We start from the raw sequence: 27,111 nt of genomic DNA on the forward strand, positions 1-27,111 counted from the left end.
CCATGGTACACCTGCAGAAGTTTTCAAGAGCCTTTGGTGACATACCGAATCTCCTCTGTAGTCTATGAAGAGCAGCTGTATATATGAATTTCTGTTTTCGAGGTGATCCAGAGTGGAGAGCCAGCGATATTGCATCTGCTGCGGAGCAATTGTGACAATAGGTGAATTGCAGTGGGTCCAGATATTTGCTTAAGGTCATGTTAATTCTGGCCATGACCAGCCTCTCAAAGCATTTCATCACAGTAGATGTTAGTGTGACTGGGCGAAAGTCTTTGAGGCAGCTCACACTACTCTTCTTGGGCACCAGGTTGATTGATGCCCTTTTGAAGCAGATGGAAACCTCTGACTGCAGCAGTGAGAGATTGAAATGTCCGCAAACACTCCAGCTAGTTGATTGGCATAAATTTTTAGTACCCTGCCAGGTACACTGTCAGGGCCTTGTGAGAGTTCGCCCTCTTGAATGATTTTCAGAGACAGATATCGCAGGGTCCTCAGCCTTTGCAGGGATTCTCGTAGGCACTGTTGGGTCCTCCTTCTCAAAGCGCGCATAGAAGGTGCTCAGCTCATCGGGTAATCAACATCACAGCCATCTATAGTGTTCGCTGTTGTAGGCTGTAATGGCCTCTACAAACAGGTGACCATAGTCTACTCTGAAAATCCTCTCTTCCTTGGCAAGTATGCTCTGTGTTTTCTAATATTTCACCCTTTTATTTCCACTGGTTCCTACTCTTCATTTTACCCCATTCTTCTGATAATTCAACTCATCAGTTCCACAGCTTATGTGAGGTTTTACACAGAACAAGAGAATCTGATTCTCTGAACCTTTTAAAGATCTTCATTGTCGCCACACCATAGCTGTATGGGAACATTACAGCACAATACAGGCCCTTTGGCCCACAATGTTGCGCTGACCTTTGTAAACCTATTCCACAACAATCCAACCCTTCCTTACCTCACCTGCATAAACGTCTATTTTTCTTAAATCCATGTACTTGTCTAAAAATCTTTTGTAAGTCCCAATTGTACCAGCCTCCACCACCATCCCCAGCAAAGCATTCCAGGCACCCAACACTCTCTGTGTAATAAAGTTACTCCTGACATCTCCTGTAAACTTCCTCCATTCACTTTAAACAGATGTCTTCTGGTGTTTACCTCTTTCACCCCAGGAAAAAAGATTCAGACTGTTCATCCTATCTAACCTCCATAACTTTCTCTATGTCTATTAAGTCTCCTCTCATCCTTCTTCACTCCAAAGAGAAAAGCCCTAGCTCTGTCAACCTTGCTTCATGAGACACATTCTCCGATCCAAGCAACATCTTGGGTAAATCTCCTCTAAATCCATCCTGTAATGAGGTGACCAGAACTGAAAGAAATACTCCAAGTGTGGTCTAGCTGCTGAAATGACCTGAGATTACTTGATAAACGAATGCAAATATGGTTTCAAATTTCTCCATAATTTATTGTTGCTTTGCAAAGCATGAGAACTCTGTTACGACCAGTAGCACTGCCACCAGCCATCACAAGGGGGTCTGCCACATGGCTCACAAGTTTCATATTCCTATGGACACATTTCCAGCTTTCCAGAATATCTGAACAGACTTTACTATACAAGAATGTTTCTTAAGATATTTCTTACGATTCATTAATCAGGCCCATGTCCCTTACCTAATGGTTATTAGTCTTTTACTGTCTTTGCCAAATATGAAGTAGCTGCTCGTCACAATCAGCTTTAACCTTATTGAATTTTCAACACAAGAAATGGAATATTCTATCTCTGGATTTTCTGTTTTTCACCCCTTTAGCCTTAGGACCTCATTCTTATAGCAGTATGTTCAACAGGACTGGTGGTGTTCAAGTGGCCGGATGTCACCTTCTCAGTCCTGGGGATGAAAGGGTTAATGTATGAGGAGCTCTGGGACTGAGTGTAGAAGGGTGAGTGGGGAGCTCAACATTGAATACTGAAGGAGGTAGATAGAGTGGATGTGTAGAAGATGTTTCCAGTAGTGGGAGAGTCTAGGACCAGATTAAAAGGACATTCCTATAGAATGGAGAGGGTGGTGAACCAGTGGAATTCGTTGCCACTGATGGCTGTGGAGGCCAAGTTATTGGGTAGATTTGAAGCAGAGTTGAAGGGTTGTTGATCAGTAAGGGTGTCCACAGTTGTGAGGAGAAGGCTGGAGAATGGGGTTGAAAGGAAAAAAATGTTTCGAATGGCGGGCAAGACTCGATGGGCTGAATGGTCTCGGTCTGCTTCTACGATTTATGGTGTCCCATGTAATTAGAAAAGGACAATAAATAGCCTTTCCAATGACATGAATATTCACAAAAAAATGAATATAAGAGTTGGTTTAAACTCATTTTGTGTGCTTGATTTACTTTCAAGCATCTTTTCACTCAGGATTTGAAACTGTGTATCAATGAACTCTTTTTTTTTGAATATTTTTATCAATGAACTCTTGACTGTGGAGATGAAGAGTTACATTATTCACAAGATAAAGTAAAGGAACAGAAGCAGGCCATTTGGCCCATCGAGTCTGCTCCGTAACTCTAACCTGAACTAAAACGTTCTCACAATTATTTCCAAATTCTGGCCTTTTCCCCATATCCCTTGATATGCTGACTAATTAGATACCTATCAATCTCCTCCCTAAACTCCCCAATGATCGGGCCTCCACAGCTGTATATGGCAATGAATTCCACAAATCCACGACCCTCTAGCTAAAGAAATTTCTCCTCATCTCTGTTTTAAATGGGTATTTTCTAATTCTAAGACTGTGTCCTGGATTCATCCACCAAGGGAAACATCCTATTCACATCTGCTCTGTCCAATCCTTTTAGCATTCAAAATTTTCTATGAGATCCCCTTTCATTCTTCTATACATCAATGAATACAGTCCAAATTGTTATTTTACATTTTTCTAAAATGACGTTGACATATTAGTTTGACTCAGTGGATATTACTATGCCCTCACTCCTCCTTTTATCTTCTATCAAGAATCACCACCACAGACCCGGAATCTCTTCCCACAAACATTGCTTGGCCTTTGCCTGACCTTCTGAGAATTTCCAGCATTTTTGATTTTATTTTGGAAAAGCCAGATTTTTTGTTTGCTTCTTGACCACAGAACGAGAGCAAATGGAAGCTAAATGTCCGGCAACCTTTTGGTTTTGTTGTGCAACCACTGTACTGTATATATTGTGTGAGCTGGCCCACCCCCAAACCTGTGACTCCTCCCTCCAGGAAATCCCCATAAAGGATGTTGCGCCCAAACTCCTCCCTCAGTACCAGCCTTGGAACTGGGCCAGCAACATGTGAGATGCGCCAATGTCTTAAGGTGATTAAAGCCTATTCATCATAATTCTCTGTCTCATGTGGTTGATCAATGGCGCTACATTTTAACTCCATATTGGAGTCATGTACTGTAACCAAAATCTCAATCATCACTCAGATCTGTGACGCACTTCTCCTGGGTGGGAACTGTTCAATCACAACACGAGCTCCTGATTGCTTCTGATTAGATTTTTGTTCAGAGCCATCTTTAGCCTGCAGTTATTTACGCGCAGCGGGTATTACTGTCAGCATCTGTTCGATATGTTTCAGCCTTCCATATCCCTGGCATTGACGTGGCTGAAAGAGCTGAGAATGTGGCAATGGCTCAAGAAGGCAAGGCAATCGAAGATAATGGTGCTCGTGATCGTTTATCTTGCACTGTTTCTGGACTACACTCTGCTCACTGTTGTTGGTAATTTCAAGTTTAATTTTATCGAGGGAAGGTCAAATCACACTTTGTTTTCTGGTGGGGAAGTGATAATGAAGGACATTGGCAGATCTGAGCTTCATTTTTTAAATTTAGACATAAAGCACACACACACACACACACACACACACACACACACACACACACACACACACACACACACACACACACACACACACACACACACACACACACACACACACACACACACACACACACACACACAAAATTAGATATGCTAACATATTGAGTCCAGACTTCTGCACTGAGTTTTTTCCAAGTAAGCCTGTCCATCCTGCATCAATATTTTATAATTTTGTTTTGATGGTTAAGTCTCAATGATAGAAATGAGACTTGCTTTATCTCTCAGTCATAGAGTTGTATATCACAGAAATGGATCCTTTGGCCCACAATAACTATCACTACATTCTTACCCTCTACTCTGCTTTCATTTTCCTGCATTAGAACCACAGAATACTACAACACAGTAGGCCCTTCAGCCCATCTAATCCATTCCAAGCTATTTTATCATCCTCACCTCACTGACTTGTACCCGGACCATATCCCTTCCATCCATGTACCTACCCAATCTTCTCTTAAATGTCAAATCCTTATCCACCACCTCTGCTGGCAGCTCATTCCCCTTTATGTTTATATTAAACATCTCACCTTTCACCTTCAAAGTGGTTAGCGCAACATCTTTACAGCACCCGCGATCGGGATCGGACGTGGATTTAAATCCTGCGCTGTCAGTAAGGAGTTTGCACGTTCTCCCTGTGTCTGCATGGGTTTTCTCTGTGAACTCCAGTTTCCTCCCACCCTTCAAAACGGACCGAGGTGTAGGTTACTGGGGTGTAATTGGGTGGCACGGACTTGTATGGCTGAATTAGCCTGTAACAGTGCTGGGTGTCTAATTTTTTTTTAATTACAATATCCATATCCCTTGTAATTTTGTAAACCTCTGTCAAATCTCCCCTCATTTTCTGGTGCTCCAGGGAATAAACTCCAATCCTATTAAACAATTCCCTTTAACTCATGTGATAGTACAGATACTATCACCAATGTGTATATGTACAGATTGTAGTGTAGGATGACTATGATTGGCTGAGAGCATAGCCACACCTACTGGCTGGTCTTAAAGGATAGCTCCTAGCCAGGCCAGGTCATTCTGGACTGGTCGACCTACATGTGATACGCTCCAGTCTTTTAGTTAATAAAAGCCTTGGTATGGATCAACAAGTCTTTGGTTCTTTTGACGCGCTCTACAACTCACCTTTTCAAATCTTCTCTGCTCTCTTTCAATTCTGTAGATTACTTTCCTGTAGATTGGTGACTAAAACTACTCATAATACTCCAGACTTTGCCTCATCAATGTTTTGTACAACTTTTCCATAATATTTCATCTCCTATACTCAATACTTTGAACTATGAAGCCCAATGTGCCAAGAGTTCTCTTTACGACCCACTTTTAAAGAATTTTGCATCTGTATTCCCTGATCCCTCTGGCCTGCCACACACTGCAGTTCCCTACTATTTTCCATATACAGTAGGTCCTGCTTCAGTTTGTCCTCCCAAAGTGCCACACCTCACACTTGTCTGCATTAAATTCCATCTGCCATTTTCCAGCCATTTTTCCAGTTGGTCCAGATCCCTTTCCAAGCTTTGAAAGCCTTCCTTGCTGTCCAATCTTAGTGTCATCTGCAAACTTGCTGATCCACTTTACCACATTATCATCCAGATCATTGATAAAGGCAACAAACAATAATGATCCCTGAGGCACACCACTAATCACAGGCCTCCAGTCTGAGAAGCAATCATCCACCACTACTCTCTGGCTTCTCCCATCCAACCATTGTTGAATCCAGTGCACTACTTCACCATAAATACCAAGCTCCTGAACCTTTCAAACTAACCTCCTGTGTGGAACCTTGTCAAAGGCTTTACTAAAGTCCATGTAGACAACATCCACAATCTTTCCTTTGTCAACTTACCTCCAAAAAACTCTGTAAGATTGGTAATCATGACCTACCATGCACAAAGCCATGTTAGCTATCCAAATAATTGTATATCCGATCACATTGAATAATGGTTTACCTACGACTGATGACAGGCTCGCTGGCCTATAATTTCCAGGGTTACTTTGGGAGTCTTTTTTAAACAACGGAATGACATGATCTACCCTCCCATCCTCCAGTGCCACACCCATGGCTAAGGACATATTAAAAATTTCAGCCAGAGCTACTACAATTTATACCACAGTAAATTATTACTTCCAAAAGGAAGAATGAGGACTGTGTAACTTTTTATTCTACATTTGATGGAAGGATGATTCATACTAACTTGTTTTCTATTCCAGTACCCATCATCCCCAGTTATTTGTATGAACATCATATAATAGAACTCAATATGTCAGTGTCACTGGGGCAGCCACCCACCGCACCCCATCTTGAGAAGAGCACTGTGGAGCCGGGTAATGAGCCTGATGGGTATGAATGGAGGAACACGACAGATAAAGCCATCCTTGGCCTTGAACCTACCTCTGCAGTGGCCCAGTTCAGTATCAATGAATCATATTTTGCACAGGAAAATGTCCGCATTGGATTGTTGTTTGCATCGAAGGCCATCGTACAGCTCTTTGTGAATCCAGTTGTTGGAGTCCTTACAAACAGGTAAAGGAGAATGTAATTGAACAACATAAAACAGTAATGTGCTGTGCCTTGCACCCCTATCCAAACGTGTCTCTTGTTCCCATAGCCACCTGCCTGTCCTCCATTTCCCTACTGTCAGCAAGAGACCAAACTCAAACTAAACCAATAGAGCGACACAGTCTGCAACTGATCATCTACAGTGTAGTCAATAAAGCCTGGGTAGTCTACAATCCATTATCTACAGTGTAGTTAATAACACGTGAGTAGTCTACAACCCATTGTCTGCAGTGTGGTCTATAGCACCTGAGTAATGACAACTCAATGACCACAGTGTAGTCCATAACACCTGGGTAATGACAACCCATTATCTCCCATGTGGTCTATAACACCTGGGTAGTCTGCAAACTAAAATGATCAATTAATTTCCTAGTTTCCTTCTCTTGTTCAGGTCCTCTCACAACACCCTTCTTTCCAACCCCAGCCCACCAGTTACTCAGTTTCTTTCCCCTCCCCCACCAGGTTCTATCTGCCTATTACCCACTGGGTCCCCTGTCCCCTCTGCCAACTGGACCCATCTACCCCACCACTCCTCCCTCCCTCATTTGGTTCCAGACTTCAATGATAAATGGGCAGTGCCAAGATCTGTCCTGACTGGTCCATGGTGCATGAGAGGGGATCTACTTTACACAACAGGCTGATTCCTAAAAGGGAGTCCATTTAAAACAGAGATGCAGAAAAATATCTTCAGTCAGAGGGTTATGAGTCTCTGGAATTTGTTGCCACAGGTGGCTGTGGAAGCGAGGGTGTATTTAAGGCAGAGGTTGACAGGTATTTGATTAGTCAAGGCATCAAGGGTCATGGGGATATAGCCGGGGAGCCGAGCTGAGTGAGAGAATCAGTTCATGATTAGAATGACGGAGCAGACTCAATGGGCCAATGGACCGACATCTGCTCCTATATCTTGCTCACTGCCTCATTCGAGGATTCACAGTATGGTGATTGTGTCTGTGCTGTGGGACTTACTGCAAAGGCTTTTCCATTGTAGATCCCAGGGCCTTTTGGTAAGTTATGTGTAATAAATAAGGTTGGTTACCCTTCACTTCCTGTAGACCAGTGGTCCTCAACCTTTTTCTTTCCACTCACCTAGCACCTTAGCTCTTCCCTATGCCATAGGTGCTCTCTGATTAGCAAGGGATTACTGAAGGTGGGATGTGGGTGGAAAGAAAATGTTTGAAAACCACTGTTTATATCGTCCTTGATTGACTCATTATGTGCATGGTTTCAGAACTCCAAAGGAAATGGGCCAATGGCAATTTTTCTCAAGCAAAATATTTCAGTAACAATTGGGTCTAGAGCAGTGATTCTCAACCTTCCTGTCCCAGTCATGTACCACCTTAAGCAATCCCGTACCAATCCAAGAGAACCCTTGGCATAGGGATTACTTAAAGTGGTATGTGAGTGAAAAGAAAAAGGTTGAGAACCACTGCTGTAGACCCTACATGACCTGCTGAGCTCCTCCAGCACGTTTGTTTGTTGCACTCGACCCCAACATCTGCAGACTTTCTTGTTTAATTCTGATTAATGTCACTCTTTTCTTGAATGATCCTGAGTTGATGGAAAAGTCTAAGACCAGGTACAGCAGGTAAATACCAGGGTGGCTTTAAACTAGGTAAATTAGTGAAAGGCTGAGATGTGAATTCTGTTTGGAGACACACAGGAGAGTGCAGACACTGGAAACTGGAGCAAAAGAAAAACAATGTGCCAGGCAAACTTTGTGGGTCAATGGGAGAAAAAGAATAGTCAACATTTCAGGTTAGACCCAAATGCTCGAAATTCACTTTCTACTTCTTTCCATATGGCATTGGTCATGTTCATACATCTCCAAGTCATCAAATTCAAGTTCAATTTTAAGTTCGTTGTCGTCCAATTGTATAAGTACAGTATCCGGCCAGATAAGTGAATTTTCCAGTTCCTGAGATTTTGGGTGTTACATGATTATTGAACTAACGGTGAGGTGTGCCAATTTTAAGCCTCCATATTTGTTACTTTTTTTTCCTGATTTTTTTGTCAGTTGCTTGAGTAACAGGAATTTTACTGTGCAACCTGACAAAACAGCATTCTCCAGTCCTCAGTGCAAAGCACGCAGGCACACAACCAGATGTAATGCACATGCACACAAACAATACCGATGCAGAACAAATAGTCATCTATAAAAATAGATAAATAAGTAGACATTGTTTCATGAATATTAGAGTCTCAGATGGTTAGTGGGAGCAATTCCTTTAGTCATTCGGCATTTTTAAGTCACCTCTCTTCATTACGGGGTCTGAAATTCGAAAGGCCTCTTTTAAACAAACTGACCCACTTGCTCAGTCATTTATCATATGAGTTGGTGATATAATGTTGTGTCTCGAACCCTGGTTAGTTATCAAGTTTTTTCAGAGTCTCAAAATGCTTCCTTCATTGCACACATGAAGCTGTTGGAATATATAAAGGTGTGACCCTCACACTGAACATACAGGGTCCAATATTTAAACTTTGCTCTCATAATGGCAAAGGATGTGCTTCAGTGAAGGTAGAAATACGATTCTCCTAGATACCAGAGTTGTAACTATTCTTTCAATAAAAACCAATTTTCTTTCTTTCAGAATCGGTTATCACATTCCAATGTTCTCTGGCTTTGTGATCTTGTTTGTGTCAACAATAAGTGAGTAGACTCTTGCCTACTGTTTAGTTGAGGCACACAGGGGTTAGGATCAAGTAAATCCCTTGATTTATGTATGATCAATGTAGCTTGAGAAAACCAGGAGGGCAAAACGAGTTCATGAGATTGCTCTGGCACACAAGGTTAAGGGGTGGCACGGTTAGCGCCACACTGTTACAGGTTTGAATCCGGTGCTGTCTGTAAAGAGTTTGTACGTTCTCCCCGTGTCTGTGTGGGTTTCTTCGTGGTTTCCTCCCACCCTTCAAAACATATTGGGGTTGTATGTTAATTGGGTGTAATTGGGTGGTTATGAGGGCTATTAGATAATTGGGTGGTAAGCCGGAAAAGTCTCTTATTTTTAAAAAAAAAATTATTTTCACACTGTGAACCATATCAACCAAAATATGTACAAACACATCTCATTAAATTTACACAGTGGTCTTTTCTCCCCTTTCCCCCCCTTCCCCCTTCCCACCCTCTCCTCTACCCACCCCCCTCCAAAACCCATAAATATTCAACATATACAATACAATAAAACCATAAAACAATATCTTCACACAAAGGAAAATAAACAAGAAAAATGCGTCATCTATTGATTACACACTGAATTTAGTCGTTTTGTCTTCTTATCATTTTCAATCTCATTTTAGGGGATGGAGGTCATAGGCAAGCCCCCCTGATATGTTCCATGTATGGTTCCCACATTTGTTCAAACATTGTGACTTTATTTTTTAAATTATATGTTATTTTTTCCATTGGAGTACATTTCCATGTACCATTGCTGTATTCAAATGCTCTCTTCCATTTTACAAGTTGACATGATACATTTTTTTGCTATCGCGAAGGCTATCATAATGAACTTTTTTTGAACTTTATCTAATTTGAGGCCTAATTCTCTACTTCTTATGTTACTTAAAAGAAATATCTCTGGTTTTTTTGGTCTGTTATTTTTTGTAATTTTATTTAGTATCTGATTCAATTCTTCCCAAAATGTGTTCACTTTCGTACAAGCCCAAGTTGCATGTAATGTTGTTCCCATTTCCTTCTTACAGCGAAAACATCTATCCGACAATGTTGAATCCCATTTTTTAAATTTTTGAGGAATAATATAAACCCTGTGTAACCAATTATATTGTATCATGCGTAACCTTGTGTTGATTGTATTCTTCATAGTTCCAGAACATAACTTTTCCCATACTTCATTTTTTATCTTTATGTTTAGATCCTTTTCCCACTTCTGCTTAGGTTTATAGTTTATTTCATTTTCCTTATCTTGCAGCTTAATGTACATGTTGGTTATAAATCTTTTAATTATCATTGTGTCTGTAATCACATATTCAAAGCTGCTTCCTTCAGGTAATCTCAAGCTGTTCCCCAATTTATCCTTTAAATAAGCTTTCAATTGATGATATGCAAACATTGTACCATGAGTTATTCCATATTTGTACTTCATCTCTTCAAATGTTAATAAATTATTTCCCAAACAACAGTTTTCTATTCTTTTGATTCCTTTTCTCTCTCATTCTCTAAAGGAAAGGTTGTCTATTGTAAAAGGGATTAGTGGATTTTGTATCAATAGTAATTTTGGTATTTGACAATTCATTTTTTCCTTTCTAAGTGGATCTTCTTCCTTGTATTAAGTAAATGATGCAATACTGGTGAGCTTTTATATTGCACCAACTTTTCATCCCACTTATAAAGTATATGTTCTCGTACCTTCTCCCCTATTTTATCTAGTTCTATTTTAGTCCAGTCTGGTTTTTCCCTTGACTGGTAAAAATCTGATAAATACCTCAATTGTGTGGCTCTATAATAATTTCTAAAGTTTGTTAACTGTAAACCATCTTGATTATACCTCTCTGTTAATTTATTTAATGCTACCCTTGGATTCCTCGCTTTCCACAAGAATTTCCTTATTATTCTCTTTAGTTTCTTAAAGAATTTTTCTGTTAAGGGAATTAGTAATGTTTGAAATAGTATTGTATCCTTGATACATTCATTTTAATGCAGTTTACCCTTCCTATCAATCTTAGTGGTAATTCTTTCCAATGTTCTAAGTCTTCATGCAATTTCTTTATTAGTGGCTGATAATTTAGTTTGTACAAGTGGTTTAAGTTATTATCTAACCTGATCCCTAGGTATCGGATTGCTTGTGCTTGCCATTTGAAGTGTGATTCTTTTTTAAATTCTGTATAGTCTGTGTTACTCATTGGCATCACTTCACTTTTAATTGCATTGATCTTGTAACCCGATATTTCTCCATATTCCTTCAATTTCTTATGTAATTATTTTACTGATACCTCTGGTTCTGTAAGGTATACTATAATGTCATCTGCAAATAAACTGATTTTATACTCCTTCTCCTTTATTTTTATCCCTTTTATTTTATTTTCTATTCTTATCAGTTCTGCCAAAGGTTCTATTGCTAAGGCGAACAATGAGTGGCATAATGGACATCCCTGTCTAGTTGACCTACTTAATTTAAAGTGACTCAATACATATCCATTTACTGTTACCTTTGCCAACAGTCCATTGTACAATGCTTTGGTCCAATTTATATATTTTTCTGGTAGATTGAATTTCTGTAATACTTTAAATAAGTAATTCCACTCTACTCTCTCAAAGACTTTTTCTGCATCAAGAGCAACAGGCACTGTTGGTTTCATATTTCCTTGAACTGCGTGAATTAGATTAATAAGTTTGCAGACATTGTCCGCTGTTCATCTTGTCTTAATAAATCCAGTTTGATCTTATTTTACATACACAATCGGCCAATCTGTTTGCTAATAATTTCGCTATTATCTTATAGTCTGAGTTAAGTAGAGATATTGGTCTATATGATGCTGGTGTTAGTGGATCCTTCGCCATCTTTGGTATTACTGTAATTATTGCTGTCTTCCATGAATCTGGCAAGTTTTGTGTTTCTTCTATCTGGTTCATTACTTCTAGGAGAGGAGGAATAAAGAACTCTTTAAATGTTTTAAAAAATTATATTGGAAATCTATCCTCTCCTGGTGTTTTATTGTTCGGTAGCTTTTTTAATATATCCTGTGCTTCCTCTATTGCAAATGGTTTTATCAGTTTGTTTTGCTCCTCTTGCAATTTCACCAGTTCAATTCTAGCTAAAAATTCCTCTATTTTATCATCTTTCCCCTCATTCTCAGTTTAATACAATTGTTCATAAAATTCCTTAAAATTTTCATTAATCTCTATGTAATTTGTTTGTCCTTTTTCCTTGATGCCAGTATTGTTCTTTTAGCTTGTTCTGTTTTAAGTTGCCAGGCTAATATTTTGTTTTTTCTCCCAGTTCATAATATTTCTGCTTTGTTTTCATTATGTTTTTCTCCACCTTATACGTTTGTAATGTTTCGTATTTAATTTTTTTTGTCAGCCAGTTCCTCTCCTTTTCGTTATATCATCCCTTTTTACTAATTCCTTTTCTGTACTTACTATCTCCCTTTCCAACTGCTCTATTTCCTGATTATAGTCCTTCTTCATCTTGGTTACATAACTTATTATTTGCCCTCTAATGAATGCTTTCATTGTATCCCATAGTATAAACTTATCTTTCACTGATTCCGTGTTTATTTCAAAATACATTTTAATTTGTCTTTCAATGAATTCTCTAAAATCCTGCCTTTTGAGTAACACGGAGTTTAATCTCCATCTATACATTCTTGGAGAGGGTGAAGAACTTCAAATTTCTGGGTGTCAACATCTCCGAGGATCTCTCCTGGCATCTCCATGTTTTTTTTTTAATTTTTATTTTTCACACCATAAACCACATTAACCATGATACATACTTTTTCCTTTTCAAATATATACAGTGCCATTTTCTCCCCCGCCCCCTCCTCCCATCCCACCCTCCCTACCTCCCCCCTCCTGTCCATTTAAAGTACAAAATCTAGGATACATTAAACCAGTCAAACAATGTTGTCATTCAATAAAAATAAACAAGAAATTCCACTGAGTCAATTCTTTTCATTTCCTTCTCCTTTCGTTAATTTAGGTAGTGAATATCCCCGGTAGGTTTTTGCTATTGTGTTTCATGTCAGGCTCCCATATTTGTTCAAATATTTCAATATTATTTCTTAAACTATATGTTATTTTTTCTAATGGAATACATTTATTCATTTCTATATACCATTGTTGTATTTTCAAATTATCTTCCGATTTCCAGGTTGACATAATACATTTTTTTGCTACGGCTAGAGCTATCTTAACAAATCTTTTTTGTGCATCCTCCAAATCAATTCCAAATTCTTTGTTTTTTATGTTACTTAGGAGGAAGATCTCTGGATTCTTTGGTATATTGTTTTCTGTAATTTTATTTAATATTTGGTTTAGATCTTCCCAAAATTTTTCTACTTTCTCACATGTCCAGATTGCATGAATTGTTGTTCCCATTTCTTTTTTACATCGAAAACATCTGTCAGATACTGTTGGGTCCCATTTATTTAACTTTTGAGGTGTAATGTATAGCCGGTGTATCCAGTTATATTGTATCATACATAACCTTGTATTTATTGTATTTCTCATTGTTCCAGAACATAACTTCTCCCATGTTTCCTTTTTTATCTTTATATTTAAATCTTGTTCCCATTTTTGTTTAGTTTTACCATTTGTTTCCTCATTCACCTTTTCTTGCAGTTTAATATACATATTTGTTATAAATCTTTTGATTATCATTGTATCTGTAATCACATATTCAAAGTTACTTCCCTCTGGTAACCTCAAACTACTTCCTAATTTGTCCTTCAAGTAGGATCTCAATTGGTAATATGCCAGCACTGTATCTTGAGTTATATTGTATTTATCTTTCATTTGTTCAAAGGATAATAATCTATTTCCTGAAAAACAATTTTCTATTCTTTTGATCACTTTTTTTTCCCATTCTCTAAAGGAAAGGTTATCTATTGTAAAGGGGAGTAACTTGTTTTGCGTCAATATTAGTTCTGGTAATTGATAATTTGTTTTATTTCTTTCTACATGAATCTTCTTCCAAATATTGAGTAGATGATGTAATACTGGAAAACTTCTATATTGTACCAATTTTTCATCCCATTTATATAATATGTGTTCAGGTATCTTCTCCCCTATTTTATCTAATTCTAATCTAGTCCAATCTGTCTTTTCCCTTGTTTGATAAAAATCTGATAGGTATCTTAATTGTGCGGCTCTATAATAATTTTTAAAGTTTGGCAGTTGTAAGCCTCCTTGTTTATACCATTCTGTTAATTTATCTAGTGCTATCCTCGGTTTCCCCCCTTTCCATAAAAATTTCCTTATTATTTTCTTTAACTCTTTGAAGAATTTCTCTGTCAGGTGTATTGGCAATGCCTGAAATAGGTATAATAACCTTGGAAAAATGTTCATTTTAATACAGTTTATCCTTCCTATTAGTGTTCGTGGTAAATCTTTCCAATGCTCTAAATCGTCCTGTAATTTTTTCATTAGTGGATAATAATTGAGTTTATATAGTTGGCCGAGGTTTTTATTTATTTGTATACCTAGGTATCTTATTGCTTGCATTTGCCATCTGAATGGTGATTCCTTCTTAAATTTTGAGAAATCCGCATTATTCATAGGCATTGCTTCACTTTTGTTTACGTTAATCTTGTAACCCGACACTTATCCATATTCCTTCTATTTCTTATATAATTCTTTTATTGATAGTTCTGGTTCTGTTAAGTATACTATAACATCATCCGCAAATAAACTGATTTTATTTTCCTTGTCTTTTATTTTTATCCCTTTTATATTATTTTCTGTTCTTATCAATTCTGCTAGTGGTTCTATAGCTAACACGAACAATAAAGGTGATAGTGGGCATCCCTGCCGTGTTGACCTGCTTAAGTTAAATTGCTTTGATACATATCCATTTACTGTCACTTTCGCCAATGGTCCCTTATATAATGCTTTAATCCAATTAATATACTTCTCTGGTAAACTGAATTTTTGCAATACTTTGAATAAATAATTCCATTCTACTCTGTCAAAGTCCTTCTCTGCGTCTAAAGCAACTGCTACTGTTGGCGCTTTACTCCCTTCTACTGCATGAATTAAGTTAATAAATTTACAAATATTGTCTGTTGTGCGTCTTTTTTTAATAAATACCATTTTCGGTACATACTCTGCTAATCTGTTTGCTAATAGTTTAGCTATTATAATCTGTGTTAAGTAAAGATATTGGTCTATATGACGCTGGTACGAGTGGATCTTTCCCTTGCTTTAGTATTACTGTAATTATTGCTGTTTTACATGAATCTGGTAAGCTTTGTGCTTTATCAATCTGGTTGATTACTTCCAGGAGGGGAGGAATTAATAAATCTTTAAATGTTTTATAGAATTCTATTGGGAATTCATCCTCTCCTGGTGTCTTATTATTTGGTAATTTTTTTATTATCTCTTGTATTTCTACTATTCCAAATGGTTCTGTTAATTTATTTTGTTCCTCTATTTGTAGTTTTGGTAGTTCAATTTTAGTTAGGAATTCATCTATTTTCCCTTCTTTCCCCTTGTTTTCAGTTTGGTATAATTGTTCATAGAATTCTCTAAAGTTTTCCTTGATCTCCTTTGGATTATATGTGATTTGTTTGTCTTTTTTCCTTGATGCCAATACCATTTTCTTAGCTTGTTCTGTCTTAAGCTGCCATGCTAGGATTTTGTGTGTTTTTTCCCCTAGTTCATAATATTTCTGTTTTGTCCTCATTATATTCTTCTCCACCTTATATGTTTGTAGTGTTTCATATTTTATTTTTTTATCTGCCAATTCTCTTCTTTTAGTTGTATCTTCCTTCATTGCTAATTCTTTTTCTATATTTACTATTTCCCTTTCCAACTGCTCTGTTTCCTGATTATAGTCCTTCTTCATCTTGGTTACATAACTTATTATTTGCCCTCTAATGAACGCTTTCATTGCATCCCATAGTATAAACTATTCTCTAAAATCCTGCCTTTTGAGTAACACGGAGTTTAATCTCCATCTATACATTCTTGGAGGGATGTCCTCTAACTTTATTGTCAATATTAAGGGTGAATGGTCCGATAATATTCTAGCTTTATATTCTGTTTTTCTTACTCTATCTTGCATACGAGCTGATAACAAAAATAGGTCTATTCTTGAGTATGTTTTATGTCTAGCCGAGTAATATGAATATTCCTTTTCCTTTGGGTGTTGTTTCCTCCATGTATCCAAAAGTTGCATTTCTTCCATCGATTTAATTTTAAATTTGGTTACTTTGTTCTTTCTGTTAATTTTTTTCCCAGTTTTGTCCATATTTGAATCCAGATTCAGGTTGAAATCCCCTCCTATTAATATGTTCCCTTGCGTATCTGCTATCTTCAAAAAAATATCTTGCATAAACTTTTGATCTTCTTCGTTCGGTGAATATACATTGAGTAGATTCCAAAACTCCGAATATATATGACATTTTATCATTACATATCTCCCTGCTGGATCTATTATTTCCTCTTCTATTTTAATTGGCACATTTTTACTAATTAATATAGCTACCCCTCTTGCTTTTGAATTATACGACGCTGCTGTTACGTGTCCTACCCAATCTCTCTTTAATTTCTTGTGCTCCAATTCAGTTAAATGTGTTTCTTGCACAAATGCTATATCAATTTTTTCTTTTTTCAGTAAATTTAGCAGTTTCCTCCTTTTAATTTGGTTATGTATTCCATTAATATTTAAAGTCATATAGTTCAGCGTAGCCATTTTATACTTTGTTTATCTTCCCTTTCCGTTTCTCCATCATTACCTTTCCTTCTTATCCATTTCTGCTTTCTTGTTTTGAACACTTTATAAGACAACATTTCTAAAACATCAAACATTTTCCCTATTCTCCTATTTAAAACTTCTTTAACCCCAATCTCCCCTCCCCCTCCTGAGTTGTCCTTTATCCATTGTCGGACAACCACATCTCCCCTCTCCATTTGGATTTGTGAATTCACTCGCAAACGTCAGCTGATTTTGCAGTGACCGTAACTCCTCCCCACCCAGACCCCCGCAGAAAAGATTTCAATTTTCATATGTAACAAAGGTCACTCTTTTAATTCCCTCCTTATTCCCTCTATTCCATTTCCCTCCCTTATTAATTCTTGTCTATACTCTATATATTTTCCTCTAAATACGGATACATTCATGTATGCACACTATATATATACACACATATACCCCTTTACACACATACATATAGATCGTGGTCATTTTTACTCTTATTACATGTCTTCATCTCTCTGCTTGTTTTGTAGTTGTTCTGCAAATTTCCTTGCTTCCTCTGGATCCGAGAATAGTCTGTTTTGTTGCCCTGGAATAATTATTTTAAGTACCGCTGGGTACCTTAACATAAATTTATATCCTTTTTTCCATAAGATCGTTTTCGCTGTATTGAACTCCTTCCTCTTCTTCAGGAGTTCAAAACTTATGTCTGGATAGAAAAAAATTTTTTGACCTTTATATTCCAGTGGCTTTTTGTCCTCTCTTACTTTCTTCATTGCTTTTCTCCAATATATTTTCTCTTGTTGTATATCTTAAGAATTTTACTAAAATGGATCTTGGTTTTTGCTGCGGTTGTGGTTTCGGGGCTAAAGTTCTATGCGCCCTCTCTATTTCCATTTATTCCTGTAATTCTGGTCTTATCAGGACCCTGGGGATCCAATCTTTTATAAATTCTCTCATATTCTTGCCTTCTTCATCTTCCTTAAGGCCCACTATCTTTATATTATTTCTTCTATTATAGTTTTCTATCATATCTATCTTCTGAGCTAACAGCTCCTCTGCTTCTTTAGCTTTTTTATTAGATTCTTCTAATTTCTCTTTTAAGTCTTTTACTTCCATATCTACAAATGTTTCTCGTTTTTCCATATTTTCCACTCTTTTTGCCAATTCTGATATGGCCACTTCCATTTTACTCATTCTTTCTTCTGCATTCTTAATTCTTCTTTTTATCTCATCAAATTCTTGTAATTGCCATTCTTTCACTGATTTCATATATTCTTTAAAAAAAGATACATCCATTGTCTTGCCTTTCTCTTCTTCTTCCACTTCTTTCTGTTCTTCTTCTTCTTCTTCCTCTGGATTGATCATCTGTTGTTTCCTTGTTTTCTTTTTACCCTCTTCTTTCTTGTTGTCGTTATTGTCTGTGTTCTGCACCTGCTGCTGTGTTGCAGGTGTCTCTCTCAGCTGTGGAGATCGACTCCGCAGGTGTTCCCCCCTCCCGTCAGTGTGTTTTTTTTCATGCGCGGTTGCGCACTTTTACTCGGCTCTGCGAGCCATTTTTGTAGTCCCGAGCCCGGGACCTCCACTGACCTGTGGGAGCGGGCCTCTCTCTCCGCGGCGGGCCTCTTCGGACAGGTAAGGCCTTCACCTTCTTCTTCTGACGTCTTTCCTTCTTCTTTTCTTCCCGTTGTTTTTGGTTTTTCTTTCTTCACTGCCATTGTCTTCACACTTTTACTTTCACTTTGTTTTGGTTTTTAAGTTTGTGCCTTTGTTTTTTCTCTATCTTTTTTTACCTTTTCTGGAGAGGTCTGGAGTTCCCCGACCGGCCACTACTCCATCACGTGACTCCCCCTGGCATCTCCATGTTGATGCCATCACTAACAAGGCTCGCTAATGGCTATACTTTGTGACGTGTGCTTGAGGAGGTTCGGTAGGCCACTGAGGACTCTCGGAAACTTCTCCAAGTGGACCGTGAAGAGCATTCTGGCCAGTTGCATCACTGCCTGGTACGGAGGTGCCAACTTTCAGGACAAGAATAAACTCCAGAGGGTTGTTAACTTGACCTGCAACATTACAGGCACCAAACTTCACTCCATTGAGGACATCTACATGAGGCAGTGTCTTAATAAAGCAGCCTCTATCCACAAAGACCCCACCACCCAGGTCATACTCTCTTCACTCTGCTACCATCAGGAAAAAGGTACAGGAGCCTAAAGACGAGCACTCAGCGGCACAAGGACAGCTTCTTCACCACTGCCATCAGATTTCTGAATGATCAATGAACCAAAGACACTGCCTTACTTTTCGTGCACTATTTTGCTGCGTTTTTTTTAATTTATTGTTGTAAAAATGATTTATATGAATGTTTGCACCGTGATGCTTCCACAAAACAATGAACTTCGTGATTTGTTCTTGACAATAAATTCTCATTCTGTTTCTAAGTGTTCTGACCAAAATGTTAGATTTTGATAAAGAAAAATTCTCTAACAATTTAATCAATTTGTCAAATGATGGGAAAAATTGGGTGGGGATCGTGATCATTTTTATCAACACATGCAATACTGAGTTCAAAGGATGCACATTACAGATGTGAGGCAGGATCGGGAGTGAAGTGGAGAAAAGCAGGGGATTAGAGCAAGGCTGTGTTGTCCCCACTGGTGCATTCAGTTGTCCTCTCAGTAATATTGAACAATATCGTTCTGTGATGCGGAGGAAGATGTTGCATTTTGAAAGCTCATTCCCCATCTTTTTCTTCCCCACATGAAAATTCTGCACTTGGTGGCAGTGTATGCTTTTTCGAACACCTACATCCACCTCTTTGTTGCCCGAGCTCTTCAGGGAATTGGCTCATCATGTTCCTCCGTGGCAGGTAATTTCCTCAACACTCATGAACGCAGGGTGAAGGGGTGAGTGCGCAAGGCCAGTCATGGGAGGGTACATCAAAGGGACAATTTGGCCTTTGAAGTCTGGATATTATAGAGAGAAGTGACTGTGGATATAAAGACTTTCAAAGTCTTCTGTAAACAAAATGGCAGAGTGTCAAATAAAATGATCACTGTTCAGTTTGGAGAACTTGGTTGAACAGAAGGGAGCCACTTGAACCATCTGTCTGATTAATCTCCAAAGAAGAGGAAAGATAGAATTAAACAGAATGAAGCTCCAGTTTTAAAGTCGGTCTAGAGCAATGGTTCTAAACCATTTTTTTCCACTCACATAAAGATATATCCTGTACCCCGCTTTATGAAACTAGAGCAATTCTATGAAATGTTTCATAAGCCAAAATGGCGTAAAGCAAAGACCCATTCATTACTATTGGAGGCTATTTTTGTAAAAATGAAAACCCATTCAAATCCTTTCATAAAAGTGAATTTTCATAATTTGAGTATTTGTAAAGTGGGGATTCCTGTACTACCTTAAATAATCCCTTACTAACCACAGAGAACCTATTTTGAATCAATCTTCGCTGTGGAAGACATTAGCAGTTAGCAGTGTGCCAGATGTCGAAGGGTATCAGAGAAGGAAAGTGAGTGAGTTACCATTTCAAGGGAGAAGGTGCTCAGAAAACTGAAAGGTCTAAGGGTGGATAAGTTTCCCAGACCAGACCTTGGGTGCTGAAAGATTGTGGAGGCATTGGTAATGATCAATAAATTCTGGTATGGTCCTGGAGGAGTGGAGAATCACAAAGGTCACCACACTGTTCAAGAAGGCTGGGAGGCAGCAGGAAGGAAATTCTAGACCGGTTAGCCTGGCATAAGAGGATGGGAAGATGTTGGAGTCATTGGTTGATTGGCAGGAAGCAGAGTCGAAATACAAGGATCATATTGGCTACCAGTTGCTAATGGTGTTCCACAGAGGTTGAGGTTGGGGCTGCTTCTTTTTATGTTGTGTATTAATGATTTGGATGAATGGGTTTCTGGCCAAGTTTGCAGATGATACGAAGGTAGGTGGGGAGCAAGTGGTGTCAAAGAAACACAGAGGCTGTAGCAGGAATTAGACAGATTAGGAGAATGGACAGAGAAGTGGCGAACACTGTAGTCATTCGCTTCAGTAGAAACAAACAAACGGACAGACTATTCTAAATGGGGAGAAAATTGAAAATACCCAGATCCAAAGGGGCCTGGGAGTCCTTGTGCAGGACAGCCTGAAAGACATAGGCAGAGTAGATGAAGAAAGGTCATTTTCCATGGTAGGAGAGTCTAGGACAAGAGAACATAAATTCAGGATTAAAGGGAGATGCTTAGAACAGAGATATCGAGGGATTTCTTCAGCCAAAGGGTGGGAAATCTGTGGAATTTGTTACCACATGTGGTTGTGGAGGCCAGATCATTGGGTGTATTTAAGACAGAGATTGATGGATTCTTCATTAGCCAGGACATCAAAGTTATAGGGAGAATGTCAAGCAGTGCAGGTGAGTGGGGAAATGGATCAGCTTATGATTAAATGGTGGGGTAGACTCAAGGGGATGAATAGCCTATTTCTGCTCCTATGTCTTATAGTCTCATGGGTCCTGACCTAGAATGTTGACTGTCCAATCCTCTCCTTGGACGATGTCTAATTCAATGAATTGATCCAATGTGTTATGAGCAGATGGAATTAGCAGGATTCAGACCTCAACCAGGTGGATGGGGTTGGTAGCAGGACCATCACAGACACAGAGGGATGTTTGAGGATTAAAATTTGTGTAACTAATGGTTTCTTTTCTTGTAGGTTTGGGAATGTTGGCCAGTAAGTACACCGATGACCATGAAAGAGGCAAAGCCATTGGGATAGTGTTGGGAGGCGTGGCATTGGGAGTCCTCAGTAAGTCATTTACATCTTGCAGTTGGATTGAATTGTGCATGGTTATTTTTCTCAGAATAAGTTTTAAATTAAATTTAAACATAGACCACGGTAACAGGCCCTTCCAGCCCACGAGTCCATGCTACCCAAATACACTCAAATTGACCCACAGACACCAGTACATTTTGAATGGTGGGAGGAAACCAGAGCCCCCAGGGAAAACTCGCACAGGCACGGGGAGAAGGTATAAAAATTCTTACAGACAATGCAGGATTCGAACCCAGGTCCCGATTGTTGTCACTGTAACAGTGTGGTGCTGACTGCTACGCTAACCAAGCCAAACATAAGTTGTTCTCTATAAAATGGCCCAATGCATGGGAGAAAGGGAGAGGGCTGGATAGGGAGGGAAGAGAAGGATAGAGTCTAAAATGAAATGGAAGAGAAAGAAGGATTGGGAAAGAAAAAGAGGAATGGCAGGAAGTGAGGGGGAGGGAGGTCAAAGAAACAGGGTTGGAGGGAAGGGAAGAGAAAGAGAGTAGGGCAAATGGCAGGTAATCAGAACACTACAGCCAGAAACAGGCCCTTTGGCCTTTCTAGTAAGGGTTGAACTATTATTCCCACTGACCTGCACCCAGTCCATAGCCCTACAGACCCCTCCCATTCATGTACCTGTCCAAATTATTCTTATATGTCAACATTGAGCCTAATCAAATTCAACTGGCACCTTGTTCCACTCTCTGTATGAAGGAGTTCCCCCTGATGTTCTCTTTCAACTTCAGTTTAAGTTCCATACGGAGTATTTGGAGGATCAGGAACCAAGGATCAAGAGCTTTTCCTCTTCCACCCTTAACCCATGTACCTCTCTGAACCTCAGTGGAAGAAGATTGGCTTAAAGATGATGGAAAAAGGGACAGGAAAGAGAAGGGGAGAGTGCGAGTTCAAAGGGAGGATAGAATTAGAGAGGGAGGAGGGTGTGGTCTCACAGTGAGATTCTGATCTCAGCAAGATTGCTCAGAGCAGAAACAAAGGCAGACCAACCTGTATAGGACTCACACTTTACTTGGTAGCACTGATTTATACAGTGCGATGCCTGCCAACTGAGGCTTTGAGTAGTTTTTCTGTCTGTATGCGGACTAATCCAATTGTTTCATTGTTTGCAGTTGGAGCACCTTTCGGAAGTGTGATGTACCAATTTGTAGGGAAGTCCTCTCCATTCCTGACGTTGGCTGCCTTGACCTTCCTCAATGGAGGTAAGTGTGAATTTGTTAAAGGAGGAGAAAGTTCAGTGGGGAAAATGAGCATCTTTGAAACATCTTACTTCACTCAATTCATCAGTTCAATGGGCAGAGGTCACCCTCTCAGCAACCTCTTCCCTTCACCACTCTCTGCACCCAAGAGGCAGCACAGAGTGATCTGTGCCTGTCCTGAACCCATATTTGAACTGGTTTCTACAGCTGGGGGCTCTTTGCAATCCCAGTTCAAAACCCTGCTTCTCAAATATCTCAGCTGGGCTTCTGGAAAACCAACGCATTGAAAGGCAGCCTGACGTTTCATTACTTTTAATTTGATTTTAATTTTAACGATACAGCATGGTAGAAAGCCCTTCCGGGCCCATGAGCCAGTGCCACCCAATTGCATCCGATCAATCCACAGACCCCTTTATGTTTTGGAGGGTGAGAGGAAACCAGAACGCCTGGGGAAAACCCACGCAGACACGGGGAGAGCGTTCGAGCTCCTTACAGACAGCGCAGGATTTGAACCCTGGTTGCTGGAGTTGTAATGGCATTGCGCTAACTTTGCTGCCATTTTATTGAATGGCCATTTGATTTTGTGAACCTCCATTGATTTGTACAGGAGAGGAGCAGGCTCTTCAGCCCTCTGTGTCTGTGATAGCCCTGCTACCAACCCCATCTGCCTGGTTGAGGTCTGAATCCTGCTAATTCCTGTCTGCTCATAGCACATTGAATCAAATCTGGTTAGAGGGGCTCTTCAGATTTATTAATACCTATTGCATCTCCATTATCTAACCTGCTTCCCAAAGAATTCAGATTTCAGATTTATTGTCAAAGTATATACATGACATCACATATAACCCAGAGATTCTTTTTTTCCTGTGTCGAGGCAGAATTACTATTTATTGTTAATGCAAAAAAGACGTGCTCATAACAAATAAAGAAATGTATGCAATTCAGAGAGGAAAAAAAATCAATAAAGTGCATGAGTCCTTAAACAAATCCCTGATTGAGTTTGTCGTTGAGGAGTCTGATGGTGGAGGGGTAGCAGCTGTTCCTGAATCTGGTGGTGCGAGTCTTGTGGGACCCATACCTCTTTCCTGATGGCAGCAGCGAGAACAGAGCATGTGGATCCTCTTCTCTGACGGTACTATTCCCTGTAGATATTCTCCAGTGGTGGGGAGGGTTTGACCTGTGATGTCCTGGGCTGTGTCCACTACCTTTTGTAGGGCTTTCCACTCAAGGGCATCATTTGGTCGTGATGCAGCTAGTCAGCACACTTTCCACCACATCTCTGTAGAAATTTGCCAGGGTTTCAGAACTCCCTCTTCTCACTACATTTACACTGACCCAAGACATACTGGATAAACTCACTGTAATGTCATTGACAACTTTTCCAGATGTGATGTTCAGCCAAATATATAAAATCTGGTAAGGAGTTCCTACAAGGAGGACACATCCATTCAGAGGATCTCAGTTATGTGCCTGGAGAATGTTTCTCTCAGCTTCCACTGGACACTCTCACAGGAGATTTTAACCAGAGTCATCAACCCCGAGTTTCCACCTGAACCATACGACATGATTAACTTAATGCTGTTACAGCACCAGCGATCCGGGTTCGAATCTGGCACTGCCTGATGTTCTCCCTGCATGGGCTTTTCCAGGGGGCTCTGGTTTCCTCCCGCCCTCCAAAACTGTACAGAGTTCATAGAGTTTGATTGGGCAGCACGGGTTTCAATGGCCGGAGGGCCATCGCTGTATCTGTAAATTTTTTAAAAATAAAATCAGCAAGTGGCTCAAGCAGAGTTCTTCTGGAGGAGAAACAGCAGGAATGGGTGAGGAGTGAGGCCTGACTGTGTAGGCCCTTTGCCCTTAAGGAATAATATAAGGAAGGAGGAGAAGCGTGTCCGAAGAACTGCGAAATGAAGTTCTGTCTCGCTTTCAAATGGACCAGCCTGTCAGAGAATCGGGGTGTGTGAGCTGCGCTCGGCCTTCCCAAGCTGCTTATGTGCCATTCCCATCGAACAAAGGAGGCGACTGGACGTGGAGTCAAAGTCTCGCAGCACAGCAGCAGGCCCTTCAGCCCATCATGTCTGTGCTGAGGAAATGTTAGCACACAGATTGCCCTCAGGTCATCTCCAATACACAATCTTGGACCCATGTAAATAAAATGGGGAGGACATAAATCAGGAGAGCTCATGAGAGTTTATTGTCATAAACATTGTACAATATACAAGTGCCCAGAAATTCTTGCATTGCTTTTATAATGTTTGTGATTTAAGACTTCATCAAAATAATTCAGTTTAACTAACAAGTGACTTACATTTATTAAAATGTTTGTAATTTAAATTTAGACAGCATGGTAATAGGCCATTTCAGCCCACAAGTCCATAACACCCAATTTACACCCCATAAACCTACAACCCCCAGTACGTTTTGAACAATGGGAGGAAACCGGAGCCCCCGGGGAAAGCCCACACAGACATGGGGAGATCGTACCAACTCCTTACAGACCACATGGGATTTGAACCCCAGTCCCGAATGCTGGCGCCGTGAAAGTGTTGCGCTAACCACAAGGCCAACCCTGCCACCCTTGCTTTATGTAGTAATGCTTTATATAGTAATGACAAAACTGGTCATTCACATTAACATTGATTGACTGAATTCTGTGACAATTTATTTAGTTCTCCAGCTCTGCATTCTTCAACCCACCAAGTCTACACCAGAGGTAAGTAAAACATCTTTTCTCTTTCCCATCACCAGTTTATATTTCCACTGAGTCACTTCCAACAACTCTGAAGTAGTGAAATGTCCAAAGATGGTTCCCACTTCATGTTCTGCAATAACAGATACTGATTTGCAAAGACCAAGAACTCAATGGCTTGATGGAGGAGGTGGTTATTAAGGAATTCATTACTGAATGAGAACAGCAGAGGGGTACAGAAATATGGTGACAGGATTTCAGAGTTGAATACCTTGACAGTTGAAGACTGAAGACAGTTGAGATATGAAGAAAACCAAGGATAGTATAAAGATAGATCACAGAACATTCCAGCGCGATGTTGCTGCCACAATGTTGTGCCAACCTATGTAAGCCTACTTCACAACAATCTAATCCAGTGGTTCTCAACCTTTTTCTTTCCACTCACATTCCACTTTAAGTATTCCCTATGCCATGGGTGACTGGCAAGGGATTGCTTAAGGAGGTATGTAAGTGGAAAGAAAAAGTTTGAAAAACACTGTTTTAATTTTCCCTAATTGACTCGTTATGTGCACGGTTTCATAACTCCACAGGAAATGGGCCAATGACAATTTTTCTCAAGCAAAATATTTCAGTAACAATTGCATCTAGAAGTTTTCCTTCCCACCCATACACCACCTTAAGCAATCCTTTACCAATCACAGAGCACCGATGTCATAGGGATTACTTAAAAGTAGCATCTGAGTGGAAAGAAAAAGGTTGAGAACCACTGATCTAATCCTTCCCAACCTCACACCCACAACCCTCTATTTTTAAGACATCCATGAGCTTTTAAGTGCCCCTATTGTACCAGCCTTCTTTACCACCTGCGTCAATGCATTCCACATACTTACCACTCTCTGTGGAAAAAAACTTAACTCTGCATCCTCCCTAAACTTTAATCCATTCACCTTAGACGTCCTCTGGTATTTTCTTTTGGTAGCCACAGGTAAAAGCTGCTGGCTGTCCACCCTGTCTAGGCCCATCATTATTTTCTATACGGGAATACCCCGGTTTATGCAAGTAGAGCGTTTCTATGAAACGTTTCATAAGCTGAAATGGCATAAAGCAAAGGCCCATTCAATACTATTCAAGGCTATTTTCATATAAGTGAAAACCCATTCAAATTTCTTTTGGATAGCGAACATAGGTTTCTTTGTAAAAGCGAATTTGCGTAAAGTGAGTATTTGTAAAGCAGGTTATACCTGCACCTCTATTAAGTCACCTCTCATCTTTCGTTGCTCCATAAGACATATTTTCAAATTTATTTTCATCCTCTGCACAGAGAGTGATGGGAGTGTGGAATGAGCTGCCTGCAGAAGTGGTGAATGTGGGCTCAGTTTTAACATTGAAGAAGAATTTGGACAGGTACCTGGATGGGAGGGGTATGGAGGGCAGGTCAGTGGGACTTGGCAAAAAAATGGTTCAGCACAGACTAGAAGGGCTGAAAGGGCCTGTTTCTGTGCTATAATGTTCTATGGTCCTTCCTGTAATGAGGTGACCAGAACTGAACAAAATATTCCA

General features: G+C 39.6%; 2 protein-coding genes across 7 annotated transcripts in view; one reads left to right on the forward strand and one right to left on the reverse strand.

Moving 5' to 3' along the window:
- The window catches only part of LOC138754023 (V-type proton ATPase subunit B, brain isoform-like), a 111,016-nt gene that overhangs the window by 41,909 nt on the left and 41,996 nt on the right, over positions 1 to 27,111 (reverse strand). The window lies entirely within an intron of this gene.
- Positions 1 to 27,111, forward strand: part of LOC138754022 (chromaffin granule amine transporter-like) — a 54,239-nt gene that overhangs the window by 1,395 nt on the left and 25,733 nt on the right. For 4 of the 6 annotated variants that reach the window (XM_069917746.1, XM_069917741.1, XM_069917745.1 and 1 more), the window contains exons 2-9: positions 3,242 to 3,335; positions 3,602 to 3,743; positions 6,115 to 6,427; positions 9,055 to 9,113; positions 19,622 to 19,705; positions 21,544 to 21,636; positions 22,776 to 22,865; positions 25,532 to 25,575. In XM_069917746.1, the coding sequence (XP_069773847.1) occupies positions 3,258 to 3,335; positions 3,602 to 3,743; positions 6,115 to 6,427; positions 9,055 to 9,113; positions 19,622 to 19,705; positions 21,544 to 21,636; positions 22,776 to 22,865; positions 25,532 to 25,575 (903 nt within the window). In that variant the 5' untranslated portion in view covers positions 3,242 to 3,257. The remainder of the gene's footprint in view (positions 1 to 3,241; positions 3,336 to 3,601; positions 3,744 to 6,114; positions 6,428 to 9,054; positions 9,114 to 19,621; positions 19,706 to 21,543; positions 21,637 to 22,775; positions 22,866 to 25,531; positions 25,576 to 27,111) is intronic. The other 2 variants (XM_069917743.1, XM_069917744.1) reach the window with 2 other exon arrangements.

The sequence above is a fragment of the Narcine bancroftii genome, chromosome 2, assembly GCF_036971445.1.
Source record: "Narcine bancroftii isolate sNarBan1 chromosome 2, sNarBan1.hap1, whole genome shotgun sequence".
Taxonomy (NCBI): Eukaryota; Metazoa; Chordata; class Chondrichthyes; order Torpediniformes; family Narcinidae; genus Narcine; species Narcine bancroftii.